The 25,066-nt window shown below is 39.9% G+C and overlaps 2 protein-coding genes across 14 annotated transcripts in view; one reads left to right on the top strand and one right to left on the bottom strand.

The window, feature by feature from the left end:
- EMB1270 (Pentatricopeptide repeat (PPR) superfamily protein) overlaps positions 1–24,160 on the bottom strand; it is a 28,563-nt gene extending 4,403 nt beyond the window's left edge. For 4 of the 13 annotated variants that reach the window (XM_089139564.1, XM_089139569.1, XM_089139566.1 and 1 more), the window contains exons 1-5: positions 20,304–24,160; positions 19,985–20,185; positions 19,375–19,465; positions 17,008–17,834; positions 16,799–16,912 (exon numbers count right to left, since the gene is read on the bottom strand). In XM_089139564.1, coding sequence (XP_088995690.1) covers positions 17,283–17,834; positions 19,375–19,465; positions 19,985–20,185; positions 20,304–23,875 — 4,416 coding nt within the window. In that variant the 5' untranslated portion in view covers positions 23,876–24,160 and the 3' untranslated portion in view covers positions 16,799–16,912; positions 17,008–17,282. Of the gene's footprint in view, positions 1–12,062; positions 15,083–16,798; positions 16,927–17,007; positions 17,835–17,855; positions 19,189–19,374; positions 19,466–19,984; positions 20,186–20,303 lie in introns of those variants that run through there. The other 9 variants (XM_089139562.1, XM_089139572.1, XM_089139570.1 and 6 more) reach the window with 7 other exon arrangements.
- Positions 4,240–4,674, top strand: LOC148999640 (uncharacterized). The gene has a single exon (XM_089140332.1). The coding sequence runs from the start codon at positions 4,240–4,242 to the stop codon at positions 4,672–4,674; it is 435 nt and encodes a 144-aa protein (XP_088996458.1).
- Positions 24,161–25,066: the final 906 nt, after the last annotated feature.

Below are 25,066 nucleotides of genomic sequence, written 5' to 3'. Positions count from 1 at the left end.
CTTACCATGTCCTTGTCTTCTGTTACTATTCCATCTACATACTTTGAAGCTCTCTTTGATCCAAGTTGGAAAGTTGCAATGGAATCTAATATTGAGGCTTTACATTCTAGGAATGCTTGGGACTCTTGTGAATCAGCCTCCAGGTAAAGATCTAGTTCTAGGTCGTAAGACATTTGGGATTAAATATAATTTTGATGGTTCTATGGAGCACCTTAAAGCGCGGTTCGTTGCAAAGGGGTATAACTAGACTTGTGATGTAGATTTTTTTTTTAAAAAATTTCTCTCCAATAACCCATTTGAATTCAGTGCATACTTTATTATCCTTGGTGGCTAACTTGGGATGGCCTCTCCATCAATTAGATGTCAAAAAAGCCTTTTTACAAGGATATTTGGCTGAACAGGAGTGTATAGAGCAACTTCCTAGGTTTGTTGCATAAGGGGGGATTCTATTACAGTATGTTTACTTCATACATCAATTTAGGACTTAAACAGTCCCCTAAAGCATGGTTTGAAAAGTTCAGATGCCGTATTATCTAAAGTGGGGTTTTCTAAGTGCTATTCAAATCACTCTGTCTTTGTACACGAGACAGAGTCTGGAATTATGTTACCAATTGTGTATGTAGATGACATAATTCTTTCTGAAAGTGATTACTACAAGTATTAAGGAAGTGAAGACATTTCTTGGTACTCGGTTTCAAATAAAGGACTTGGGGCATTTGCAATATTTTCTCGGAATTGAAATTCTAGGAAGCAGCCAAGTTATTAGTCTTTCCCAGCAAAAGTATGTCAACTTGTTAACTGAAACCAACATGCTTGAGTGTAAACCAATGGATACACCCATGGATCCTCATCTCAAATTCACTAAGGATGACGGTGAGGATTTCTCTAATCCTCAGAGATATAGGCAGTTGATAGGTAAACTTATATACCTCACTATGACTTGCCTAGACTTATCATAGCTGTAGGTGTTGTCAGCCAATTTATGCACTAGGATGCAATGATCTAGATCTTACAGTACTTGAAGAAGGCTCCAAGAAAAGGACTAGTGTACAAAAGAAATAAACACCTGAAATTGTGTGCTTACTTAGATGCCAATTGGTAGGATCACAAGATGATCAAAGATCCACCAGTGGTTACCATACATTTCTTGGAGGGAATTAGGTCACTGGGAAGAGTAAGAAGCAGATTACAACGGCTCGGTTTAGTGCCGAGGCAAAGTATCAGGCTATGGCTCACACAGTCTTAGAGATCTTTTGGGTCTAAACATTCTTCAAGGAAGTTGGTGTTGAGATTGAAGAGCCTGTCAAGATCTTTTGTTTCTAAACAAGAATCATTGTCATAATTTCACATCCACCACCATAAATCTTAGTGTATGGATGCCCATTACGAATTAATCCATAACATTTAATCATGCAAACATTATATAGAACATCAAGATATGCGATCTCATAAAGAAATATAGCCCTAATTCTCGTACATAACCCCTCTCCTTGGTTTTGGAGTATGTTTACTTGGTTTGGTGCAAGACCTCTTGTGCAACCTTCTCAAGCTTATGTTTCTGGCCCTAGACAAATGTTATAAGTGACAGTAGATGTGTGACAAGCATTTTGGAGGCCGTGGGCCTCATCATGTATGTCCAGCGATTGGCTGTTAATTGGATCATCCGGCACAAATCAATTGACACTTGCTGTTGCTGAACTTCTTTTGGTCTCAGACTTCTAAAGAAGGTTCCTCCCGTCCTACCACCTCTGTTCAAAGCTTTCAGGCATGGATACCTTCCACATTGGGAAGAGATCATTAGGTTTCCTTGGCTATGTCATTGGCAATTGGGTTCTACTCGAGAAAATTGATCAAAACTACATTAATCATGTCTTTCACCTTCCTTCCCTTGACAGGAATGCATCTACATTCTCTTATTCTAGATCCCTCAGGTCCCTCCATAATTCTACACTTTATTTAATGAATTCTAGGGTTAGAAGTTAGAACCCTTAGAACCCATTGAATTTGATAGGAAAACAGAAGGGAAAAGCAAGGCAGCTTCATTAATCTCCACGGAGTACGGGAAGATCAAGTTCAATCCCTAAATCCAAATGTTCCATCCTAATTCTGAGCTTGAATTTCATGAATTCTAGGGTTAAAACATTAAAAATGACGAGATTGATAGGGGAACAAGAAGAGATAGCAAGACAAACCTAGATTTAGATGTTGCTTGAGTTCAGCAGCCCTAGGTGTCTCTTCATCAAGGTGGTAGTCTTCCTTATTATCCAAGGCCTCTAGGTTCACTTTCTACTCTGGATTCCTTCCCAAAGTATGAATTAAAAATAGGTGTTTAGGTAGGGTTTTAAGATGACAAGTAAGGGGTATTTAAGGTAATAAGGAGTCCCATTCCCGAACTAATTAGGACCGACCAGTTGGAAGAGCCGGTTGATCTGCTATCGACTGCCTGGTTAACCATTCGATCGAGTACCACCCTTTTTTACTACAATAAGGTTTTGACCCTTGCGCACTGTTCAGGTCATAACTTGGTAGATACAAATATGATTGCTTTGACCATTTCATAAGGACTTGGGTTCCAATTCTAACCCTAACCTGCCCTAATTTGGCTGTTAGCCTAGCTATACTACAGTTGACAGGAAATCTAAGCATGTTGTATTACCTAATCCTTTGTCTCCGACTCTCCGCGATGCACATTTCTAGGAAGTAGGCAATCCATCTTCCTATCCTACTGTGTCAAGGCCTTTCCGCCTCTCAGATTCCATTACAGCTACCTACTCCATCATTTTCCAATGATCCACACTCACACACTGTTGTCCACCTGAATGGATCATAACTCATGAGTGCTTGATCTTTTGGATAAGGATCCTAAATCATAGCATCCGGTCAGGGCCACAGTAGGGTTATTCTATGGAGACCATTGGATCATCATCCTCTTACAGTAGTTATAGGATATCCATGTTGGACTGGCAATCAAACCTATAGATGGGCAGTTATTGACAATCAAAATAGTTAGTCCAACAATATGACATAGGAGGTGTATGTCCACTATCCATGGCAAAGACTGAGACAAAAGTAATACCATACAGCTCGGGGGATAGATCACCGAGGAATTGATCTTACATTTGAATGGAGATGTTGACACAAGTTTCTTTTTGGTTATTTAGTTTACGTCTATCATATTATTTAACATTTCATTTGATTGTATAAAACATTTAAAGTACTTTTAATTCAATTTACAACCCTTTGTATTTGTTGAGATGGACACGCATGTCTATTAAGTGGTACAATACAAATTATGAAGTGTTGGTTGGTTCGGTTTATTTGTGGGTTGGTTTAATTATAAGTTGTGGTTCAAGTTATTATTATTCAGTTGGTTAATGAGGGTAATTATGTAACTTTGTATATTTCACATTATTATAAATAGGAAGCTTAGGGGTCACATTGATTACCTAAGGATTCAATTATTTCCACATGGCATCAAAGCCAAGTTAAATTAGAATTGAAAAACTGAGGAATTTTTTCTTTCTTTCTTTTTCCTTCTTTCTTTCTTCCGCCTCTTTCTTCCTCGATTTTCTTTTCTTTTCTTTTCTTTTCTTTTCTTTCTTTTCTTTTCTTTCTTCCGCCTCGGCTTTCTATGTCTTTCTGTTTCCACCATAGCCAGCATTTTCTCCTCTCCTTCTCCTTGTTTCTTCTTCCTCTTGTGTTCTACAACACCAAGAAAAAACTCTATTTTTTTCCTGCTTCTCTCTTTTCTCTTTCTTCTTTCTTCTTTCTTCTTTTTTTCTTTAGCCTATCAATTCTTTTTTTTTTTCCCTTCTTTCTTCTTCTGCCTCTGCTCTCTTTCTGGCTGTGTTTCTGCCATTAACAGCTTCTTCCTCCCCTCCTTTCTCCTTCGTTTTTCCTTTGTTTCTGCTATTCCCTTCTCTACTGCAATGCGGAAAAAAAATTTCGGAGTTTTACACCTCCTGTGATGTTTCAGATTCTTCTAACAGCAGGTTTTATGCGATCAGAAAATTACTGCAACATTGAATCCGAAAAATACCACTGCTCAGAGAAATATTTTTTGACCTCTTACACCTTCCTGGGATATTTTAGAACCAGTTTGCAACCTGCAGAACAGCAGGTTTTATCAGATTTTTCTCCAGCAGGTTTGATCAGAATTTTTCAAAAGGTTTGATTAGAATTTTCAGCGTGTTTGTCAAAAAAAATTTTGGTGGTGTTCTTGGTGAGTGGACTGAAGATATGACTACACCGGATGTTTCTGCAGTTCCGACAAGTCATGAAAATTATCCCAACCTTCCATCACTCTCTGTTAGGTTCGATGGAACCAATTACTTGATCTGGTCTCATTCTGCCTATTTGACAATTACTGGAAGAGTTCTAGTCGGTCATATTATGGGCACTACAGCCAAACCTTTGACTGCTAGCATTCTTCAAAATAAGTGGATTTCACACGACTCTCTTATCATGTCATTCCTCTTGAATTCCATGCATCCAAATCTAGTTAGGGGATATTTATTGTTGGATACAGCAGCCCAGATTTGGAAGGCTACCAAAGAGACTTATGGACAACTAGGGAATGATGCGCAGATCCATGAGCTACGAAAGAAACTTCATGAGACCACACAGAAAGAGCTGACAGTTGCCCAGTACTATGCTGAATTACGCTTTCTCTGACAAGAGTTAAACCATTATGGTGACTACCAAGCGACTAATCTTGATGATGTGGTTGTCTACAGGAAATATGTCGAGAAAATTTGGGTGTATAATTTTTTGGCTGGCTTAAATGTGGAGTATGATTAGATTTGAGTACAGGTTTTGAGTCGCTTTCCATTTCCTACATTGGAACAATCCTATGCACCTGTTCAATGTGAGTAGAGTTGTCGTCTGACCATGTTACATAACCAGATAGTGGAAAAATCTGCTCTTCAAAGTGTGAGTATGGTGTCCCAAACAGAATCAGTCAAAGATATGGTTTAAGTGTGAAGCCCTATCATACCAAAGCCACATGCTAGAAATTACATAGGAAACCTACAGATTTTGAACAAAAAAGGGCTCAAAAGAAGGGTAAACCCACGGCTCATTATTCAGAAACTGTTTCTACCGCACCTACTTCAAATATCGGTTTTTCCCAGGAAGAGTTGCTTGCTCTAAGGCGCATTCTACAGTCGTCTACCGCTACCGCTGCCGCTGCCACTACCTCTTCCAATGCCTCGTCAACTGCGCATTCGAATTCCTACCTTGCTACTTCAGGTACCGTATTTAATGGCTTCCATGCTTCTTCAGTTTTTACTCCATGGATTATTGATGCTGGAGCGACAGACCATATGACAGGTTCTGCTTCTCTTTTCTTGAATTATTTACCTACCTTAGGGAAAAATAAGGTCTGTATAGCTGATGGTTCTTACTCTTCCATTGCTAGAAAGGGAACCATACAACATTCACCGTCCCTTTCTTTGTCCTCAGTTTTACATGTTCCATCTTTTTCTACTAACCTTCTTTCCATTAGCAGTCTTACCAACGACTTGAATTGTACGGTAACATATTTTTCCTCCTACTGTGTCTTTCAAAATCTAGTAACAGGGAAGGAGATTGAATGTGGTAAACTAGACAACGGCCTCTACTTGTTGGAATAGAATTGAGCCTCTTCTTTTGTTATGCTTGCTACTCCTCATCAAGTCAATCTGTCAGCTCTCCACCAGTAGCATCGTAGGCTAGGCCATCCCCCTATAGGAACTCTGAGAAAACTTTTCCCCAATTTAGTCTCATCTTGTCATAGAGAATTTTTTTGTGAAGCTTGTGTTTTTGCTAAACAGATTCATTCAAGTTATTTGCCTTTTAATAATAATAATATAAGTTATATTCATTTTATGTTAATTCATAGTGATGTGTGTGGACCTTGTCGCCGTATATCTATTATTGGCCATCGTTTTTTTGTTACTTTTATTGATTGTCATTCTCGCTCCACATGGATTTATCTTTTAAAACAAAAAAATGAAGTTTTCCAATGTTTTCAAGATTTTCATAATATGGTTAAAGCTTAATTCAATGCACTGTGAAGGTCCATCGCAGTGACAATGGAACCGAGTATTGTGAAAAAGAATTTCAGAGCTACCTCTCTGATTTTGGCGTAATACATCAAACTAGTTGTGTTGCTACTGCGGCCCAAAATGGAGTGGCCGAACGGAAGAATAGGTATCTTTTAGAGATTGCTCGTTCTCTTCTAATTGCCATAAATGTCCCCGACCAATATTGGAGTGATATAGTTCTCACTGCATAATACCTCATGAATAGGATGCCTAGTAAAATCCTTGACTTCAAATGCCCCAGTGAGGTCCTTCAAGGGTCATCTTCCTTTATAGTTCTTCCAAGGATATTTGGTTGTGTGTGTTATGCCAGAACTTCGACCCACAAGAGTAAGTTGGAACCTTGTGGCCTCTGCTGCATTTTTCTGGGGTATTCTGCTACTCAAAGGGTTACAAATGTTACCATCCTCCTTCGAGGAAGACAATAGTGTCCATGGATGTCATCTTTAATGAGTTTACTCCTTGTTATACACCTCTCAAGGGGGAGACTCCAAGAGCATAGGTGTTTTTTCCCACTTTGGATGTTCCTGTCACATATAGAGACCTACCAACCCTAATTCAGCCCCAGTTAGAGGTTCAAGAAGAGATTCCTAAATAGGGGGAGCATTCAGCCAGCATACATGTAGACACCCAGTCTTCCCTTTCCCATCTGAACCTTGTGAGGATCCTATCTAGGGGGAGACCACTCCTGTAAGGCACATTATTAAGGTCTTTCAAAGGCAAATTGACCAAAGCAAGGATGTGCAAACCTATTAGAGGAAGAAAATCAGTCGGCAACAACAAGTAGAGGAGGTCGACATGTTACCACTCCAATCTCCTAATCCAGAATCAAGTCTTGTAAGTATCCCTGAGGTATCTTCTTCTGACCTCCCTATTGTTGTTAGAAAAGGAATCAGATCGTGTACTCAGCATCCTATAGCTAAATACGTTTCCTATGATTCTTTGTCTGACTCCTACCAAGCTTTCATATCTTCTTCATCTACTACATATGTTTCAAAGACTTGGCAGGAAGCCTATGCTAATAAAAATTGGAAAGCAACAATGGTAAAGGAAATGCAGGCTATGAAGAAGAATGGTACTTGGGAGTTGGTTACTCTTCCTCCAGGGAAACAACCGGTAGGTTATAAGTGGGTGTTCGAGGTAAAACAAAAAATGGATGGTTCAGTCAACCGATTGAAGGCTAAATTGGTTGCAAAAGAGTTCACTCAGACTTATGGAATTGATTACCAAGAGACCTTTGCTCCTATTGCAAAATTGAATACAACCAGGGTCTTGATATCAGTAGCTATGAATCAAGATTGGGATTTACATCAATTAGATATAAAGAATGCATTTTTGCATCGAGAATTGAAAGAAGAGATAATCTACATTGAAATCCCACATGGATTCTTTGACAACAAAACAAAAGGGAAGGTTTGTCGGTTAAAGCGGTCAATTTGTGGGTTGAAGCAATCTCCCCGGTGTTGGTTTGGACGCCTCCAAAAAGTTGTGACATCGATAGGTTACAAGCAAAGTAATTGAACATACTCTCTTTGTGAAAAGGTCAAGAATTCACATCACGCTTCTTATAGTCTATGTAGATGACATTGTCATCACTGGGAATAATGGGGCAGAAATACAAAAGTGAAGAGCTTCCTCCAGCAAGGAATGTGAGGTTAAAGATCTAGGGAAACTCAAGTATTTCCTGGGAATTGAGGTTGCTAGATTAGAAGGCATCTATCTATCCCAACACAAGTATATCCTAAACTTACTTTCGGAAGTGGGAATGTTAGGATGTAAAAACATGGATACCCCAATTGAAGCAGACATTAAGCTTAAAGAGAAAGAGGGAGTACCAGTAGATAAAGGGAGATATCAGAGGTTGGCTGGAAAACTGATATATTTGTCTCACACCAGACGTGACATTGCTTTCTTAGTAAGCCTAGTATGCATGACCCATACTCGACTCATGAATGTTGTTATTAGAATACTTCAGTATTTGAAATCCACACCAGGAAAGGGAATACTTTTGTCACCCTCAGATAATTTGAAAGTGGAAGCTTAAAAAGATGATGATTGGGCTAATTCACCTGACAGAAAATCAATATTAGGATACTGTACACAAGGTAAAAAAATTCGATCGAAATGAACATTTCGACCTTGGAAAAGGTCGAAATTTCGACCGAAACTGGATACTTTTTTCCTGATACTTGAAAACTCAATTTCGAGCCTCAAATGCACTCAAATTGATTTGGATTTTTGCATACTAGCTATTTCAAGCATAATAAACACTATAATAACAACTGAAAATGTAACATCCAACATTCCAAGTATATAGTACATGAATCAGAGAAGAAGTTGTATTGTTATTACTTACAACTTACAACTTACAACTTACAAGTCTATTCTATTCAAGCCTCAAGGTCTCCCTCTTCCGTCTACACCCCATACAAATGACAATATAACTCCCATGATGTTTGCCCCCGCCCCATATAGTTTTGGACATAGTCAAAAACTGCACCTCTGTATGTGGCCTCATCCACATGCATAAGATTCCCTAACGGTGGGAAGTTGTGAATCTCCAAGGAACTGGTGGTGGTGGGCCTTGTGGCTGTGGAATAGTGTGGAAGATCTGCTCAACAAATGAAAGACCACCCTGCCCCTGGCTCTCAGGACTAGGAGAAGGATAAGGATACTGATAAGGTCGTAGTGGCTGACTTCGATAATCGACAGTGGGAGGGACACCATAAGCTCCATAGGCCGCTCCATAACCATAAGGCTCTAGTCGTGGCTGACTGGCCTAACCCTCAATCTGATAGCCAGGAAGGACACCATATGGTCCATAACCATAAGGACCATAACCATAAGTCGACTCGGTAGAACCAATACTCTCCACAGCAGTATCATATGAGGACTCTACAGGCCTATGCCATCCGGATCCTCTGGAGGTGGAGGAGTCTCTAGCATCATCAATGCTCATCGATCTCATAGATCCCACCAAGCTCTCGGCATCGGATGGACGGTAGGACCCATATGATGGCGTGTCCTCTGTGCTTCATCCATGCTGTCTCCCCTTCCCCTTCCTCGAATATGTAGAGGAAACATTTTTGCCTCGAGATGCAGCTCCAGTATGCTCTGAATCCTGTGTCGCGTGGGTGAACTGACTCTCTCCTGTGAATCTCGGTGGTCGTCCTCCCCCCCCCCCCTGACTCTCACGTCCAACAGGTGGTGGTGGTGGTGGTGGTCTCTCCCTAGGATCAGCTGAATCCTGATCACGAGGTCCCACACCCTCCTCATCCCCTCCATCATCACCATCTCCGTCATCATCACCACCATCGTCGTCATCGCCGGAGGCCTGAGTCACCTCATCCTCAGTGTCGGACCAGAAAATCAAATCCTCACTCTGGGTGGATGCACTAGGGTGTGGCACGAAGGGACGAGCGGGCTCTGCATGTGGCCTCCCCTCCTAGGCCATGAAGTCCCCCACATCAGCCCCCATCTCCTTTGCAATCTGACTATTGGGAAGACCTCCATCCTCATCCAGCAATCCGTCTCCACTATCCCTGATCCAGTCAACTACTGGGTTATCATCATCATCCATCTCAAATATGTCGATCAACTCGATATTGGTGCTCTCTCTGTCCATCCCCTGTCTAATATGATCCTCTCTCAGTCTCATATTATAGTGTAGGTAAACAAGGTCCTCTAGACGCTTCACACCCAATCGGTTGCACCTCTTCGAGTGAGCAAGGCTGAAGGTGCTCCAATTTCACTCACAACCAGTGGCAGAACATGTTTGGGAGAGCACTTTGCTTGCAATCCTACTCAAGTTGTGTGAATCACGTCCAAATTGCAACCACCACTCAGCTGCAACAAACATAGACTCCAAGTCATTTTAATACTTAAATAACTAAATTAAAGATAGAATATAATAATTAAATGTATAATGAAATAAATGAATGAACTTACCCGCAGGGCGGTTTCCCGTCCCGATACGGCCACAGCACGACCGAAGCTCCCAGTGGCATCCCTAAAAGCCTTTATCTAATATATAAAGAGAAAAAACAATAACTAGTTAGTACTTAGTAGTTACTAGGTTAATAACTTAGTATAAAACTACGAATTGTGAATATCAAATGATTCTAATCACTATCTCACCTCCATAAGGATGACTGCTTGTTTAGTCGTATCCGGTTCGAACTTCTCCACTACAGTTTGGACAGCATCCATCAAATCTTGCCTCATCCCAAGATTGTCCTTGTAATGGTACTTGGGATTTAAATAGTATGTTGTGTAAGAAAAAGTATGTCATAAAAGGGAATAGTTAATGCTTAAGCCTTAATAGTGTGATAACATAATGAAAATTAAATTAAATACTAGACTTAAGTACTTAACAACTTAACAACTCACTAGCCTTATGCAGTGGATGCTGCAACATAGACTCCCATCTACTATTGATGATTTGAAGGACTTTCTTGTTGCCGCGTGGGTGGACCTGAGCAACTTGCTGCTTCATCCTATCTACTGCAGCAAATATGTGTGCTAGAGTAGGTTTTCTTTGCTGATCTACCATCCTCAACACATTCACCACAGGCTCAAGCATCTTCACTACTATCCTCACATTGTGCCGAAACTCTCATCAAGGATAGTCAACCGAGCTCTCCTTCCTCCCACTGATAAAGAACCCTCCCAGTTAAACCACTCCTCTGATGCAAACATACTCCTAAGGCCATTCTCAGTAAGATAGGTGATTACCTCAGTCTTCTTACTCTCAAAGCTCTGCAGTGCTATCCAATTAGTAGCAAATCTGGTTATGCCTGGCCTCACTAACTCACCCTAACACTTGTCCCTCATCATCCTTAATCCATAGGTGTGGTTATATATGAAGGTGCTAACATGTCGAGCTTGGTCCACCGTATTCTTCACAAGCTTGACCTTTTCAATCTCCTTCAACATTAAGTCAATGCAGTGAGCAGCACAAGGAGTCCAAAAGAGCCTATATCTGTCCATCCATCAAGGCATCAAGCCATCAATACAAAGTTATAAAGTGTACATGTATATGTGTAATGTAAATATATGTATTTACAAATGAAAATTAATACTATATGTTTAGACTTTAGATACCCGAAGTTCTCTTGCATCTTCAACCCGACTTTCTTGTAGTTGGAGCCATTATCGATCACAATTTGAACTACATTTTCCACTCCAACCTCCTTCACCACTTGCTTCAATAATTTGTAAATGTATTTTGCATCCTTCTTCTCACCGGATGCATCTACTCGACTTGAGGAACACTGTCCTCCCATCAAAATTCAACATGAAATTGATGATGGACTGTCTAGTGGGACCCGTCCAACCATCACCATCACCATCGTAGTCACTCCATAATGATTCCACATGGGCTTTAATCCCTTAATGTATTCATTTATGTCCTCTTTATGCTTAGGCAAATACACATTATATATCTCATATGGAGTGGGGCCACCGTACACCACTCCCCGCTACCTATCTCGCTCAATCATATCTCTCGTAGTAGGGCCCCCGAGCTGTATGTCTTGGGAACACTATGGTAATGCGCCCATTTGGAGAAAGCCATCCCCACTTTCTCCTTCACACTCCCCCATAAGTGCTTCAACTTTCTCTCGTTTATGCTCAGGCCTCACAAATAGGGCCGGATCATTACGAAGAATCTCAAGATCCGGATCCGTAGGATGTGCTGAGGAAGCTCGACCCCTTGTAGGGGCCCGTGGGATAGGAGCCTCCTGCCTTACATTCTGAGACCTCCTCATAGGGACTTGGGAGCCACCTATGCCTCCCATACCCTACGGCTCTCTGAGGACCCACAACCCAGGACCCCTCTCGTTGCCTCCCGATGTCATCAATCCTCTGTTGCTCCCTACTCATCATCATCGCCCTCCTCGGCTAATCGGCCTCCGGATCGGGGTCACTTGTCTCTCGGCTCATCCCTACCATAACCCTCGGGATCCGGAAGGTCATCTAAGCAGGCATCCTCGAACTCATCCCTCTGTGTTCTCTTCTCTTTCCTCTTTTGCATTCCACCACTAATATATGAGGCCATTGCCTTCTTGACCTCTACAGGCACCTTTGGACACCCTGTTACATCCATGTTGCCACCAGCTAGATGCACCTTCAATCTAGTGGCCCCACCTCCTCCTATTTGTTTCTTGCAGCAATTACACTCACTCTTCCTCTTATCAGCTGTCAGTGGCCTCCCATGATCCCAAGCTATGTCTGACATCTTTAAAATAGAGTGCCTGATACAAGAAACACACACTAAGTATCTTGAAAAGCTCCACAATATGCTCCAAAAATGACATACATGCTTCTAATAATAACCTCCTATTTTTAAATATAAAAAAAAATTATATGTATAACTATATAAGTATTTTTTTAATATATAAATAATTTTAAAATATATAAAATACACACTAACTATCTTAAAAATACCCACAACATGCTCAAAAAATTGCATACATGCTTCCACTAATACTCACCTATTTTTAAATTTAAAACAGAAATTAATTATTTTTTTTATATTTAAATTTTTTTTTAATTATTTAAATATATATTAAATACAGTAAAATTACATAATTAACAGAAAAAAAATTAATTCAACACCATCACAGCAATATGGTGTCTCAACTCTCACATACATCCATTTGAAGCTTCTACATGTACTATACATAAACATTTTTAACAATATACATAATTTAGTAAATAATTTTTAATAACAGAAAAATAAAAAAATAGTAGGAAGAATCAAAAAATAATTTTGACACTACAAATTCATAGATCATCACTCTAAAGTAAACATATATAAATTTGGAAGCAATCTAACATGATTTAAGGCACAAATGAAACAAAATCAAAAAATGAGGAAGTTGGTTACTCACCTTGCAAGATTTGAGAAAATGCACAAATGGAGGAGCAAATCAAGTGTTTGAAGGAAATGGAATACTAGAAATTAGGTGTAGAATGGGATGAAAGCAAGAGAAATCAGCAAAAAATGCAAAATCAGGTCGAAATCTCCTGGGCGATATCGCTCAAAACAGTCAAAACTGACGGTAGGTCGAAAATGAGCTCGATTTTGGGTATTTTAAAGCCTACGCAAGTGTCGTTTCGGCCCGATATGGTATCGGGCCGAAATTTCGACTCGTATCGACCGAAATTTTGGTCAATACGAAACGAAATGGATACTTTTCGTGCCTACTACTAAATTTCGTTTCGAGTTGGATTTTGCAGGCATTTCGATCGAATTTTCTTCCATGACTGTACATTTGTGGGGGCAATCTAGTAACCTAGAGAAACAAAAAGCAAAATGTGGTGTCATTGTCTAGTACAAAGGCCGAGTATAGATCCATGGTTTGAGGAGTATGTGAATTTTTATGGCTGAAGGGTCTATTAGAAGATATTGGGTTTCCTATTACAAGTCCCATAATGTTATATTGTGACAACAAGCTTGCCATCAGTATAGCCAATAATTCAGTGCAACATGATCGTACAAAACATATTGAGATAGATAGATTTTTTGTCAAAGGAAAGTTGGAACAAGGGCTGATATGCATGCCTTTTGTGAGATCTAGAGATCAAGTAGCTGACATCTTTACTAAAGGACTGAAGGAAGGAGATTTCTAGTCTATTTTAAGCAAGTTGAGCATGATTAACATCTATTCCTCAACGTGAGGGGGAGTGTTGGTTGGTTCGGTTTATTTGTGGATTGGTTTAATTATAAGTTGTGGTTCAAGTTATTATTATTCAGTTGGTTAGTGAGGGTAATTATGTAGCTTTGTATATTTCACATTATTATAAATAGGAAGCTTAGAGATCACATTGATTACCTAAGGGTTCAAGTATTTCCACATGAAGGAACATATTTCGTTGATTTTTTATGCAAAATATCTGTTCCATTGTGTTATTTGTGCTTTAAATAGGGTGTATGCAAAAACCCAAGTGAAAAACCCACCAAAATTTCTTGGCAAAAGTACCAAGTTTCGACCAAGATGAGCAAAATTTCACCAAGGTTAGGCAAAACAAGCCTCCAAAACCGAGATATCAAACCTTGATGGAAACCATTTACCTAGAGCGTTAATTTGGTTAACAATAGGGAAAAAAATGTTGCCACTAAATATGTAGATATAATTAAAAATAGGAATAATGGTTCAGTGACAAATGTAAGATCAATAGGGGGGACAACATAGTGAATTCTAGATTACAGTTGGGCTAAATCAAGGATCATCTTTAAGCCTATATTTATTTGTACTTATAATGAATTATTTAACCAAAGACATTCAAGATGAAGTTTCTTGGTGTACGCTTTTACTGATGATATTGTTTTGATAAATGAGACACAAGTAGGGATTAATACCAAGCTAAATCATGGAGAGGAACATAATCAAACTTTAAACTAAGTCGAACCATGGTTTGAGATCTTCATCTCGACAAGAATCTTGGTTCCTTAAAAAACCTAGATTCCACGAGATCTTGTGAGATACACGAGATGTCGTAAAACCCTCCGACCAACTAACCCAACTAGAGGGCCCATCTTAGTGGGTATTGGGGCTCAATTTGGAATTGATATTTTGCCTATTTAAGGCCTTATAAACACGGTGGCGGCCTTAGATTTGTGAGAAAATAAGTGTATATATGAGTTCCAACGAAACCAAAACATTGAAGGAGTGTACATGCAAGCTTAAAAATATGATTTACAAAACCATTACTTGATATTAATTAAAAAAATAAAGGTTTTCAAATAATACATCAAACATCCTTAGTTGTTAACAATTTCACATTACAACATTGATATACTACAAAGCAACTTCTCCAACTTCTCCACTACCAGCACCACCTTTACCAGTATAAAACATAGTTTTAAAAAAAAAAATGAAGTTCATGAAAAAACCTCACCTTGCTTCAATGGCTTCAAAATTTTGTTGTAGATGAGTTAAACAGCTTGTTGATGCAGCCTAGGCAAAGATCAAACCAACTTTCTAGCAAAAAATCTGACAAAAACGCCAAAACCAGCAAATGGGGAAGGAGTATCGTGGTACATCAAGATTGAATCAAGTTGAGATCTCAATCAAGATTGGGTACTTATGAAGACAAGGTTGAGCTGAGATCTTATGAGATCAAACATTTGGAGTCGAACCAAGACTTGGCCGAGATATTGGATTTCTTTTCTTTTCTCTATATCTACTCCTCGAATGAGATCTCATCTCGAGTTCTAAAAACGGAGATCTTGGTGAGATCTCGTGAGACCTCAAGCCACAAATAGAGCAAAGATGGAATATCTAGTTTATAACTTTTGGTCATAATTGGACAAATGATGAGATGGTGAGACTTGATGAGAAGGAGATTTCACAAAGCAATTATTTTAGGTCCCATGAATCAATCATAAACAAAAAAAGTTATATAGGTATATAGGCAACGATGTTTCCAAAAGAATTAAAAGATGATGGATGAAGTGGAGAGGTGTCTAGTGTCTTGTATGATTTACACATCCCCTTAAAGCTCAAAGAAAAATTCTAGATGACCATCATACAACCAGCTATATTGTATGGTAGCGTGAATGCACGAATGTAAAGAATGCAATGACATGCTAAGTATGCAACTGATGAATTAACCGTGCTAGTCTTTACCTAAGCAGACATGCATTAAGATGAACAACAACCCTCCTCTGGGAAGTCTCATCACTCTCATCCCTCACGGACCAGCTACCGTTGTTGGGATCCTAGGTATACAGATACGGTCCACATCATCACCATGGCTGGGGTTACAGGGCCACACTCTCTCACCACAACCATTGGTATGACTATTGGCGCATGTCGGGAAATCCTAGCCCAATGCAAAGTCATACAGTAATACACTACATGTGGTCCAAATAAACCTAGTGTAGCAAAAATGACAATGCTAAGATGAATGAGTGGCAAAACTAGGAAGGACAACGTAAGAAATGATCATAATTAGATCTAGATTGGGAGTAGCTCTGGTAAATGGTAAGCCACAAGAAAGTCGAATGAGGCGGCACGACCACTTCTCTTAAAGGTCTACCCCTAGTTCAAATTCCTTTAATTTGAGTTAAATTGCTTCTCCACACTGAGGCATTAAAATCAAAGGAATTAGACGAACTAGGGGTAAACCTAAGTAACATTAAGAAAAGTGGTGAGAAAAGATATGCATAGCTTAGGCCTTATATCTAGAATGGCCTCAAATAGAGTTGATTGGAAGGCAACGAAACATGTAGCTGTTCCAAGGCTTGTTGTAGATTTATTTAGAAGTTTCATTTCTTTAAGGTTTCATTTTGCTAGTGTTATGAAATAGTAATTTTCTTTTTATATGCCTCTTTAATTTATTAATTAGACTGGGACAGTGTTGGATTGAGATCAGGTTATTAGAAACAAGAGTATCAAGTCGAGGACAAGCGAAAAAAGGATTAAGGAGAAAGAGTTATGGTTGAAGCTTTAAGACATGGTAATGGTGAGAGACCATCAGTGAGAGGATGATGGGCTGAGAGAAAACAATCGACTGGTGACTCGAGCAACGGGTTGGAGCTCTTCAGTTCAGTCTATCTTCTTTTTCTTTTTCAAGATCTCACCATTTATTTGTCACTTTCTTTTTTGCACATACTGCTTCGCAACACTTCTCAACAATGCTAAGAAGCAAAAGCAACAAGCCTACAGTAACTGAAATCTGAACAAGACCTGACGCTATTTTGATACCTTTTGATACGTACCCTTGTGAAAAGATAATTTCTTTGATTTCACGACAGATGATTATGTTCACGATCTCAATAGCTAACTACAAAACTCGAGCTCCAGAGCTTCTTCATTCCCCTGATCATCACAGACTGTCAGTGATGTCCAAATAAGAAATTATCAGTTTTCTTTCATTTTACTAAATTGGTTAGCTATGACTTATGAGTACTTACAAGTTACAAGTAGTCTCCGGAAAGGTCGCAAGCCAGTATCAAAAATTAAGATGCTGAGTATGGCTGACCACAGAATCTAGAAGATCATGGTTCCATAGCATGTTATTCATGGGGAATACAAGGAAGATCCATGAAAACTTGAGTCAGTTGATCAATAACCAATCCATCAAATAGAAGCTGAAATTCAGAACTTCACCTCTTCAAATCTCCCTCATAGGGTGGACAAGAACAGGCTAACTCGAAGATATTTTGTAGCTTGTTATCAAATGGTCAATTTATCTCTTTACCTGCTCCTCTAATCTATCTGGATTCGTCCGTTTTCTAACAAATTTTCTCTTCCCAAAGCTCATTTTCTTCATTGAGCTCATAAACTCACCCCTTTTCTTCAGCTTTTCCAGTTTTTCTTTCCTTCCCCGTAAATCAGCTCGAATAACTTTTTCTCTCTTCTCATCTGACAATAACGCTAATCTTGCAAATTTTTTTGGCCGCACTTTCCCCAATCGTTCATGTATCTCGTTGAAAACAGGCACAAGGCAGCTTCTCATGAAACATCCTTCACTGAGTTGCACTGAATTTGACTCTGGGAGGGATGGGGCATCCTTCAACTCAAGGTCTAAGCAAAATGGGGAGTCCTTCAACCACATCCGTAGGGAATGGCCTTTTGCTACAAGTAGCCCAGTACGTGTTTTGCAGGGCAGGAAAGGGGACCCCATCTCCCAGAGGTATGCCTTCAGTGTCTTATTGAGAGAAACCATATTATATTCTGCAGTCCCAGTTATCAAGACGACCGATTTTGGAGATTCAGGCGAACCCTGCAAGGATGCATCCTGCCAGAAGAATGCCAGTAATGTTAGTCAGTTGTATCTTATCAGATTCAAAACATAAGATATTTCAACAATTTGAAACTTCAAAACAGTTGGACATGAATACTATGTAAATGAGGTAACAGAAAGCACAATGAAAGGCCTATGAAAATAGGTGCAACTAAGATGAATTTTGCAATGACATGCAACTCCCTAAGTTAATGAGACTTGGTCATCTATATAGTCCACATAAGCATATAGATCTATTGCTTATTCTGATGCCAAGTCAGCTGGGTCAACTACTGATCACTGCTCGACCACAGGTCATTGTACATTTGTTGGAGGAAATCTAGTTATATGGCAAAGTATGAGACAAACTACAACCATCAAGTTGACTGCTAAAGCGGAATACAAAGCAACGACTCATACTACCACAGGGTTGATGTGTCTTCAGTTTCTCCTTGAAATGGGTTTGTACAGTCCGATGCCTATGACAAGGTATTTGAAATAACCAGGCAGCAATATTGCCAGGAATCCTCTTTACCATGAACAGACAAAGCATATTGAAGTGGACTGTTACTTTGTTCAAGATGTTGGTCCGAAAAAGCTTGTTGAGACTCCATTTGTGCTATCTTTCAATCAGCTAGTGGATATTTTTACCAGTCTTGTTTTACACGAACTTTCTGCACCTGTACCCTGGGATATTTTAACCTCTTTAAGTTGGGTTCTTGGGTTTTTCTGTTATTTGTTATCTTCTATGTCTTTACTTGTAATTTGTAATAGATTAGGGTATTAGGAGCTATATCATAAACTTCTGACAGCATATCTCATTAATTAAGGAAGCATCGATTCATAAGGAGGAAGTCTGTATTATGAATTATCCATTTCTGATCATAGGCTGCTCTCCCCAACTGTGGCTGGCGGGATCTATTCTCCCCTCTTAATCTTCTTCCTATCTTTTTCTCTCTTTTCCCCTTTGGTTCTTCAAGTGGTTCTGATAAGCAGTCTATTTTCTTCCACTGATGAAAGCTGGCAGTTCCTACCAATTTTTGTTCAATCATACGATATGAGGTGGAAGACATCACCTCAGTAACAGCAGTCTTAGTCTTAGATTTAGATTCAGCCCTTATATTAAGCAATCAATATAAGTTTTAGTTCCAACAATAACTTCACTCCACATCTGTCCATTTTTCAGAATATATTACCAGGAACACCATACAGCCAAGAAGAACCAATCAAGAAAGAAATAACAGCAGCAGCAGCCTCAAGTGACCTTTGATCAGAACAAGGCCACACGTGATGCTTTAAAAAGCCGCTTTGCTTCAGAGCAGCTTTTGTTGGCTGAAGTGCCATATCTGCTTAAGGGTTGGTGTGGCATCTGGCTCAGAAATGTAGTCATTTTACCAACACCAAGAGTAAGGCACAATTCTAGGAAAATTCTCAGGTTTGAATACATACACATGATGACAAGCTAAAAAGACGGATTCTCAAAAAAACTGGTGTTTAAGGCATTTAGGAAGAACTAGAAATTCAAAAGAGATAAAAAGAGGAAAAGGAAGCAGACCTGCATATGGTCCAACCATAAAGTAAGACCAACAAGTGCAGCACCAGGGGACAGCTTTCTAAAATCGGCTCCCCAGTCCTTCTCAGAAACCCTGTGAGGCAAGGCCAATGAATCAGGTGATAAGACATAGTCAAGTTATGGCAAAGAAATTTCAATACAATTAAAAACAAAAATAAGATTGACATGGGTTACAATAACGGGATATTTCAGCTTCCCAGTGCTAATTTCCTACACTAGCTCAGGTCTCCCAGGATTTTATTAGCAGTCAATGCAATAGAATGAAACAAAAGGATTTTGGTTATGACAAATTAAAAGTTACTAGCTGAAGAATACATCATTCTTATTCTTTTGCATTTAATATCTCCCTTACCAACTGGAAAATAGTTCTTTTAATATGTTGCAACAAAACATACTAAGAATAGCTGCCTTAGCAAACACATGCTTTACAAAAACAAAGAACAAATCTACCAGGGAACATCAAAAAATGATGATAAGCCTCGGTATTCATCCATGTTTCTGTCTTCAACAGAAGTCAAGAAAAAGAAATAACCCCTATCCTGAAGGAATATGCAATTTTAGAAGATAAATTACTAGACATATCTAGGGGAACCTGAAGATATCATGACGATAAACTTGTCTCTTGATTGCAAGTTGAAAAAGCCATGAAGCAGTTGCACGGCGCTCAAATGCCCACAACAGGTCCTCTAAAGCATTGACAAAGTTAAAGGCTGCATTATCCTCCAAAGGTACTAATTGTAAAAGAAAGTTGTCAACCTCTGCAACAAGTGTCTCAGCTTTTTCTGTCAAAAGCCTGCAAAAGCATAGAGCCAATTAATAGTGGACTCCCAGAAGAAAACAAAAATTAGAAAGTATATCTTTAGAGGTACATGAATTCTTGCTACAGATATGGCACAAAGTCCATCACTTACCTAATAGGAAGATCAAATCCTGTATCTCGAAGTGAATTTAGGAGGATCATGGCTTCACTAGTGACCTGTGACAAACTTGCTGCTCTGATAAAACAAGTCCATATCCTGTGATCTGGTTCCATGCCATCCTCCCTCATCTCCGAGAGTTTCTCAATTCCCAAATGGTAATCTCGGTTCTTAAGATATGCATCAATAACAGAGCTATATGGTAGTGTACTAAGACTTAGACCAGAAGTTTTCAAATTATTGAGCACCTTCTCAGCCTCCCTTGGTTGTCCTGCACTACCATATGAAACCATAAGCAAGTGCATTGTCGCAATGGAAGGCTCCAAATCTGCCTCTTTCATCATAACCAGAACATTTTCAGCTTTCGAATAGCTGCCAGAATCCCGATAAATTTTCAGCATCATATGGTAGAAAGAGCGATCCAATTTCAACCCTTTTAGCCTCAGGTCCTCAAAAAGCTCTTCAGCTTGTTCCCATAGTTGCTGCTTACCACATGCCGAAATCAGACTCTTGAAGGTATCCAATTTCAGATCCATACCCTGCTTTTTCATTTCACATAACAAAGATAATCCTTCTTCTGGTCTGCGATCTCTGCTGTACATCAAAATTAAAGTATTGTAAGTTTCAGCATCAGGCTTAAGTCCTGAAGCTTGCAATTCCAGGTAAACCTCAGCTGTCTTCCTGAAGTCCTCAATTGCAGTGTATAATTTAAGCAGTGAATTGTAAATCTGAAGATCAGGCTTAAATCCAGCTTCCTCCATCTCAGAAACCATGGATTCAACATCCCTCACTCGTTTTCCTCGGGAAAACAATCCAATCATACTTCTATAAAGATGCATGGTAGGAAAGTATCCAGCAGCCTTCATTCCATGGTATATCTTTTTCACCTCAAATATGTTTCCTGCTCTTGCAAAGGCATCAAGCATCAAGATGATGGAACTTTTGCTAATCTTAAAATCCATATCCTGCAACTCTTGGATGACCACATAAAGCTCATCTAACCTCCCATCAATAATCAAAGCTTGTAAGAGACCATTAATGGAATCTACAGTTGGGGATGGACCATCTCTTATCATTACATTAAATACAGCCCTTGCTTTCTCGTAGCAACCATTAGCCGCATATGCATGTATAAGAGCATTCCAAACCTTCCGGTCAACCATGGAGTGGTGTAGTCTGAGTCGCCCTACCAAGCTCTCTGCCCTCTCCAATAACGTTAACTTCCCATATACCTCAATTAAATCAACATACACAGAAAAATCATCAAAGGAGAAACCCAAACTCTCTGCATGATCAACCAAATAGTGACTCGTTTCAGGAAAACCAAGTTTACAATAAATGTTTATTAGACTTTTGAAGATTTTAAATGACAGTTCCACACCACAGAATTTCATGTCAGAATACAACTGCGAACACTCAGTGAGCAATCCTGCCTCATTACAGCAATGAATCAGAGACTCATATACAGTGCAACTCCAGTTACAACCATGAATCGCTTTTGCTTTCCTATACTCTTCCATGGCAGCATCCAGTTTATGATCCTCACAAAGCAAGATGATCAGAGCCTCAGTTAATGAATTATGGGATCTGGGAGCATGCTCCCTTAAAGAATCAAGCAATGCATATGCTTCTGTGTGCCTGCCAGAGGAACTATATGAACTGAGAATGGGCAGCAAGTTCTTACTGTCAGGTTCACAGCCCTGGGGAGCAGCCAACTTCAACATCTTAGCAGCATGATCATAGCATTCCCCTTTGACAAGAAGAGTACAAATGACTTCTGGGATCATACCATGAAGTTCCATATCCTTTATCACTCTGTCCACCTCTTCCTCTTTTCTCTCCTTCATGAGCAAGTTAAGAAGTGCTTGGTAGAGGTCCTCTTCTGGTCTGAAATCATAATGAACCATCTCCTTGTACAAACCCATTGCTTTTTTCACATCACTAGATCTCACAAAGATATCCAGCATGACCAAATAGGCGAGATGGTCTGGCTTAACCCCAGACCTCAGCATGCAATGAAATGTCTCTTCAGCCTCAACTCGCATACCAGCCTTAGCATAACCACAAATCAAAGCACTGAATGTCCGTACAGTGGGCTTCACCCCTGCAGCCAACATTTCTGACATAACATTTGCAGCTTCAGCTATCCTGCCTGCTTTCCCTAGTGAATTGATAAGAACTGTATAGGTAACTGCATCAGGTATACATCCTAATGATTGCATATCTATGTATGTCTGCAAGGCTAGATCATGCTGGCCCTGTTTCCCATACATATTGATGATGGTGTTATATGCCATTGCATCTCTCGCAAACCCTGCATCTACCATCTCCTTGTAAATCTCTTTCACTTTGACAACATTACCCTCTCTTGCAAATGCAGATAACAGAGCATTATAAGTAACTAGATCTGGAAAAAAACCTTTGGACCCCAAATCCTTATAAAGCTGCTCAGCCTTCACTGCCATTCCACACTGACCATAAACTGAGATCATGGAATTGTAAGTCCAGATATCAGACTGGCATTTGTGTGACTCCATATCCTCATAAATCTTTAAAGCCTCCTCCAAAGTGGAACCCTTATAACAAGCACTGATGAGAGTATTGTAAGTGACTACATCCGGTCGCAGACCCGATTTCCTCACCTCATTGAGGATTCCAACAGCAGAACCTGGAGGCAGTGAACCTGATTTAGCCCTGGCATTAATCAGAGTATTATAGCTCACAAGGTCCGGCTCACACCCTCTTTCTGGCATCAAGTCAATCAGCTCTTGGACCTTCAAAAACCGACCATTCCGGGCATATACACCCATCATGGCATTGTAGACTTGAACAGTATTTCCGACGGAAGGCTCAGCCCTTGTGAAGATCTCCACAGCCAGAGCTTCTTCATTGGCTTTCCCAAGCACAGACAAGATTGTAGCTAGCATCCGTGCATTTGGCGAATACCAATGCTGAAGGTTCAACCATTCGTAAACCTCCAACGCCCTCTGCCAATTTGACTGCCCAACCGATTTCACTACGTAGCAAAAATCAGTTGGAGTCATCTGGACACTCCGATTATCCAACACGTCTGCAACAAACTCCTCGGGCTGCAACTGCAAAATTTTATTCATCAAAAATTGAACTCTCTGCCTCCAATCTTTGGCCCTCTTCAATGCCAATTTTGTCATTTTCTTCGCTTTAGTCCTGCTGGGCTTTCCTAGCATTTCAAGGGCTACATCAGTAGAATCAGTAGAATTCAAAGTTTGGCTTTCCACCTCCAAGCCCAAGTACTCAAGGGGCTGGGATTGCTCAACACTGTCAACATCTTCGAGGACTTCCACGGATTGGGTCCGAGGAGCCTTATCATTGTCAGTAAGTTTCAAGTGTGGCCATCTCACAGTTGGCGAAGCTCTACTATAACTAAATTTTTGTATATTCTGTTCTGTGGCAGACTCGGTTGAAGAAATCGAAGAAGCAGAGCACGTAGATGAAGATAGGGTAGCATCAGAACGTACCTTTGTAGTATATAACTTATTAAAGCGTATAGGCGTTGCTGCAAGGATCAGAGCTGCAGTATAAGCCATGAACTACAAATCTAGAAGATTAGGGTTCCTATTTCTTATGATTGAATAGTTCTAGGAAACCAAATGGAAGGAGATGGAATGGTTTTAATTTCAATTGGGTTCAGTTAACCAACAATGGAGGGAGACTTCCCATCAACGCGGTTCGATTTACTGGATTCACTTGAAGGTCAAAGCACAGTGAGGAGAGCTTGCCTCACTACTAGTTCACTGCAATTGATGACCAAATGAGAAGAGTATCGAGAGACAGGGGAAGACGGCCAGTTTGGCTCCACCTCAGACGCCAACTCCATCCTCGTCTGAAGAGATAAAATAGAATCAATAGATAGAGAGGCTCTTTAAAACGTTCCGGATCGGAATCGGTTCGGTCGAAGCAGCCATGGCTAGACCTGTAAACGGATCAGATTCAGCTTGAATACACCAGTATCCAAATCCGATTAGCGAAACCACTAATCGAATCCCTAATCAAATCCAAATCTGAATCCTCCATAAATTTAAAGAAAGCATCCGAATTCAAATCCGGAACTTTATCGGATATCCGATAATAATCCGATCCAATAAACTATCCGATTATTGATTAGTGATTGACATTTTTTTCTTTCCAATTTTCAATTTTCGATTATCTTACTATTTACCGGTTTCCAAATACGATTATCATCTCTTTTCAGAGAAAAAAAATGTTGAATATTTTATTTCATTCGGATAATTTTTTATCCGAATATTATCCGATCGAATAAGCAATTATCCGAATCCGAATCTGGTTGCTTAGGGGCCAAATACTCTGAGGCGGCGCGATAAAAAAAAAAGAATTTGGATCTACTACTACTACGCCGGGTCCGGCGTGATGGAGGGATAGGTGGCTCGATCTTAGCTTGTCTGGGTGAACGAACGGTGGCGAGTCTCGGCAGATGTTTGTTTTCGATAGGTGGGTGCTCGTAGGCGGCTACACGATCTCAGCATGATGGGAAAGGTACGGATAAAGGACAGGTGGCGGATATTTTCCGGTAAGAAAAACTCCGAATACGAACACCCTTAATGCGAATTCGAAGGCGGATTTCGGCTATTCATTTATAGGTCTAGCCATGGCCACTTCTCCAAGCACAACCCCCCACCCCTAGCCCCACCTATAAAAAACAAAATGTGTGGAGGGTTGGACGCACCTCATCTAGGGCGTGTCTGGGTCTACGTGAGTAA

The sequence above is a fragment of the Hakea prostrata genome, chromosome 11 (assembly GCF_041222555.1).
Source record: "Hakea prostrata isolate BN-2017 chromosome 11, UWA_Hpros_2, whole genome shotgun sequence".
NCBI classification, from domain to species: domain Eukaryota; kingdom Viridiplantae; phylum Streptophyta; class Magnoliopsida; order Proteales; family Proteaceae; genus Hakea; species Hakea prostrata.
The sequence above is the reverse complement of the archived record's forward strand: the minus strand, read 5'-3'. Positions and strand labels throughout refer to the sequence as shown.

Bases quoted from the DNA above. Each gene is read 5' to 3' on its own strand.
- LOC148999640 (XM_089140332.1), top strand. From the start codon at position 4,240: ATGACTACACCGGATGTTTCTGCAGTTCCGACAAGTCATGAAAATTAT.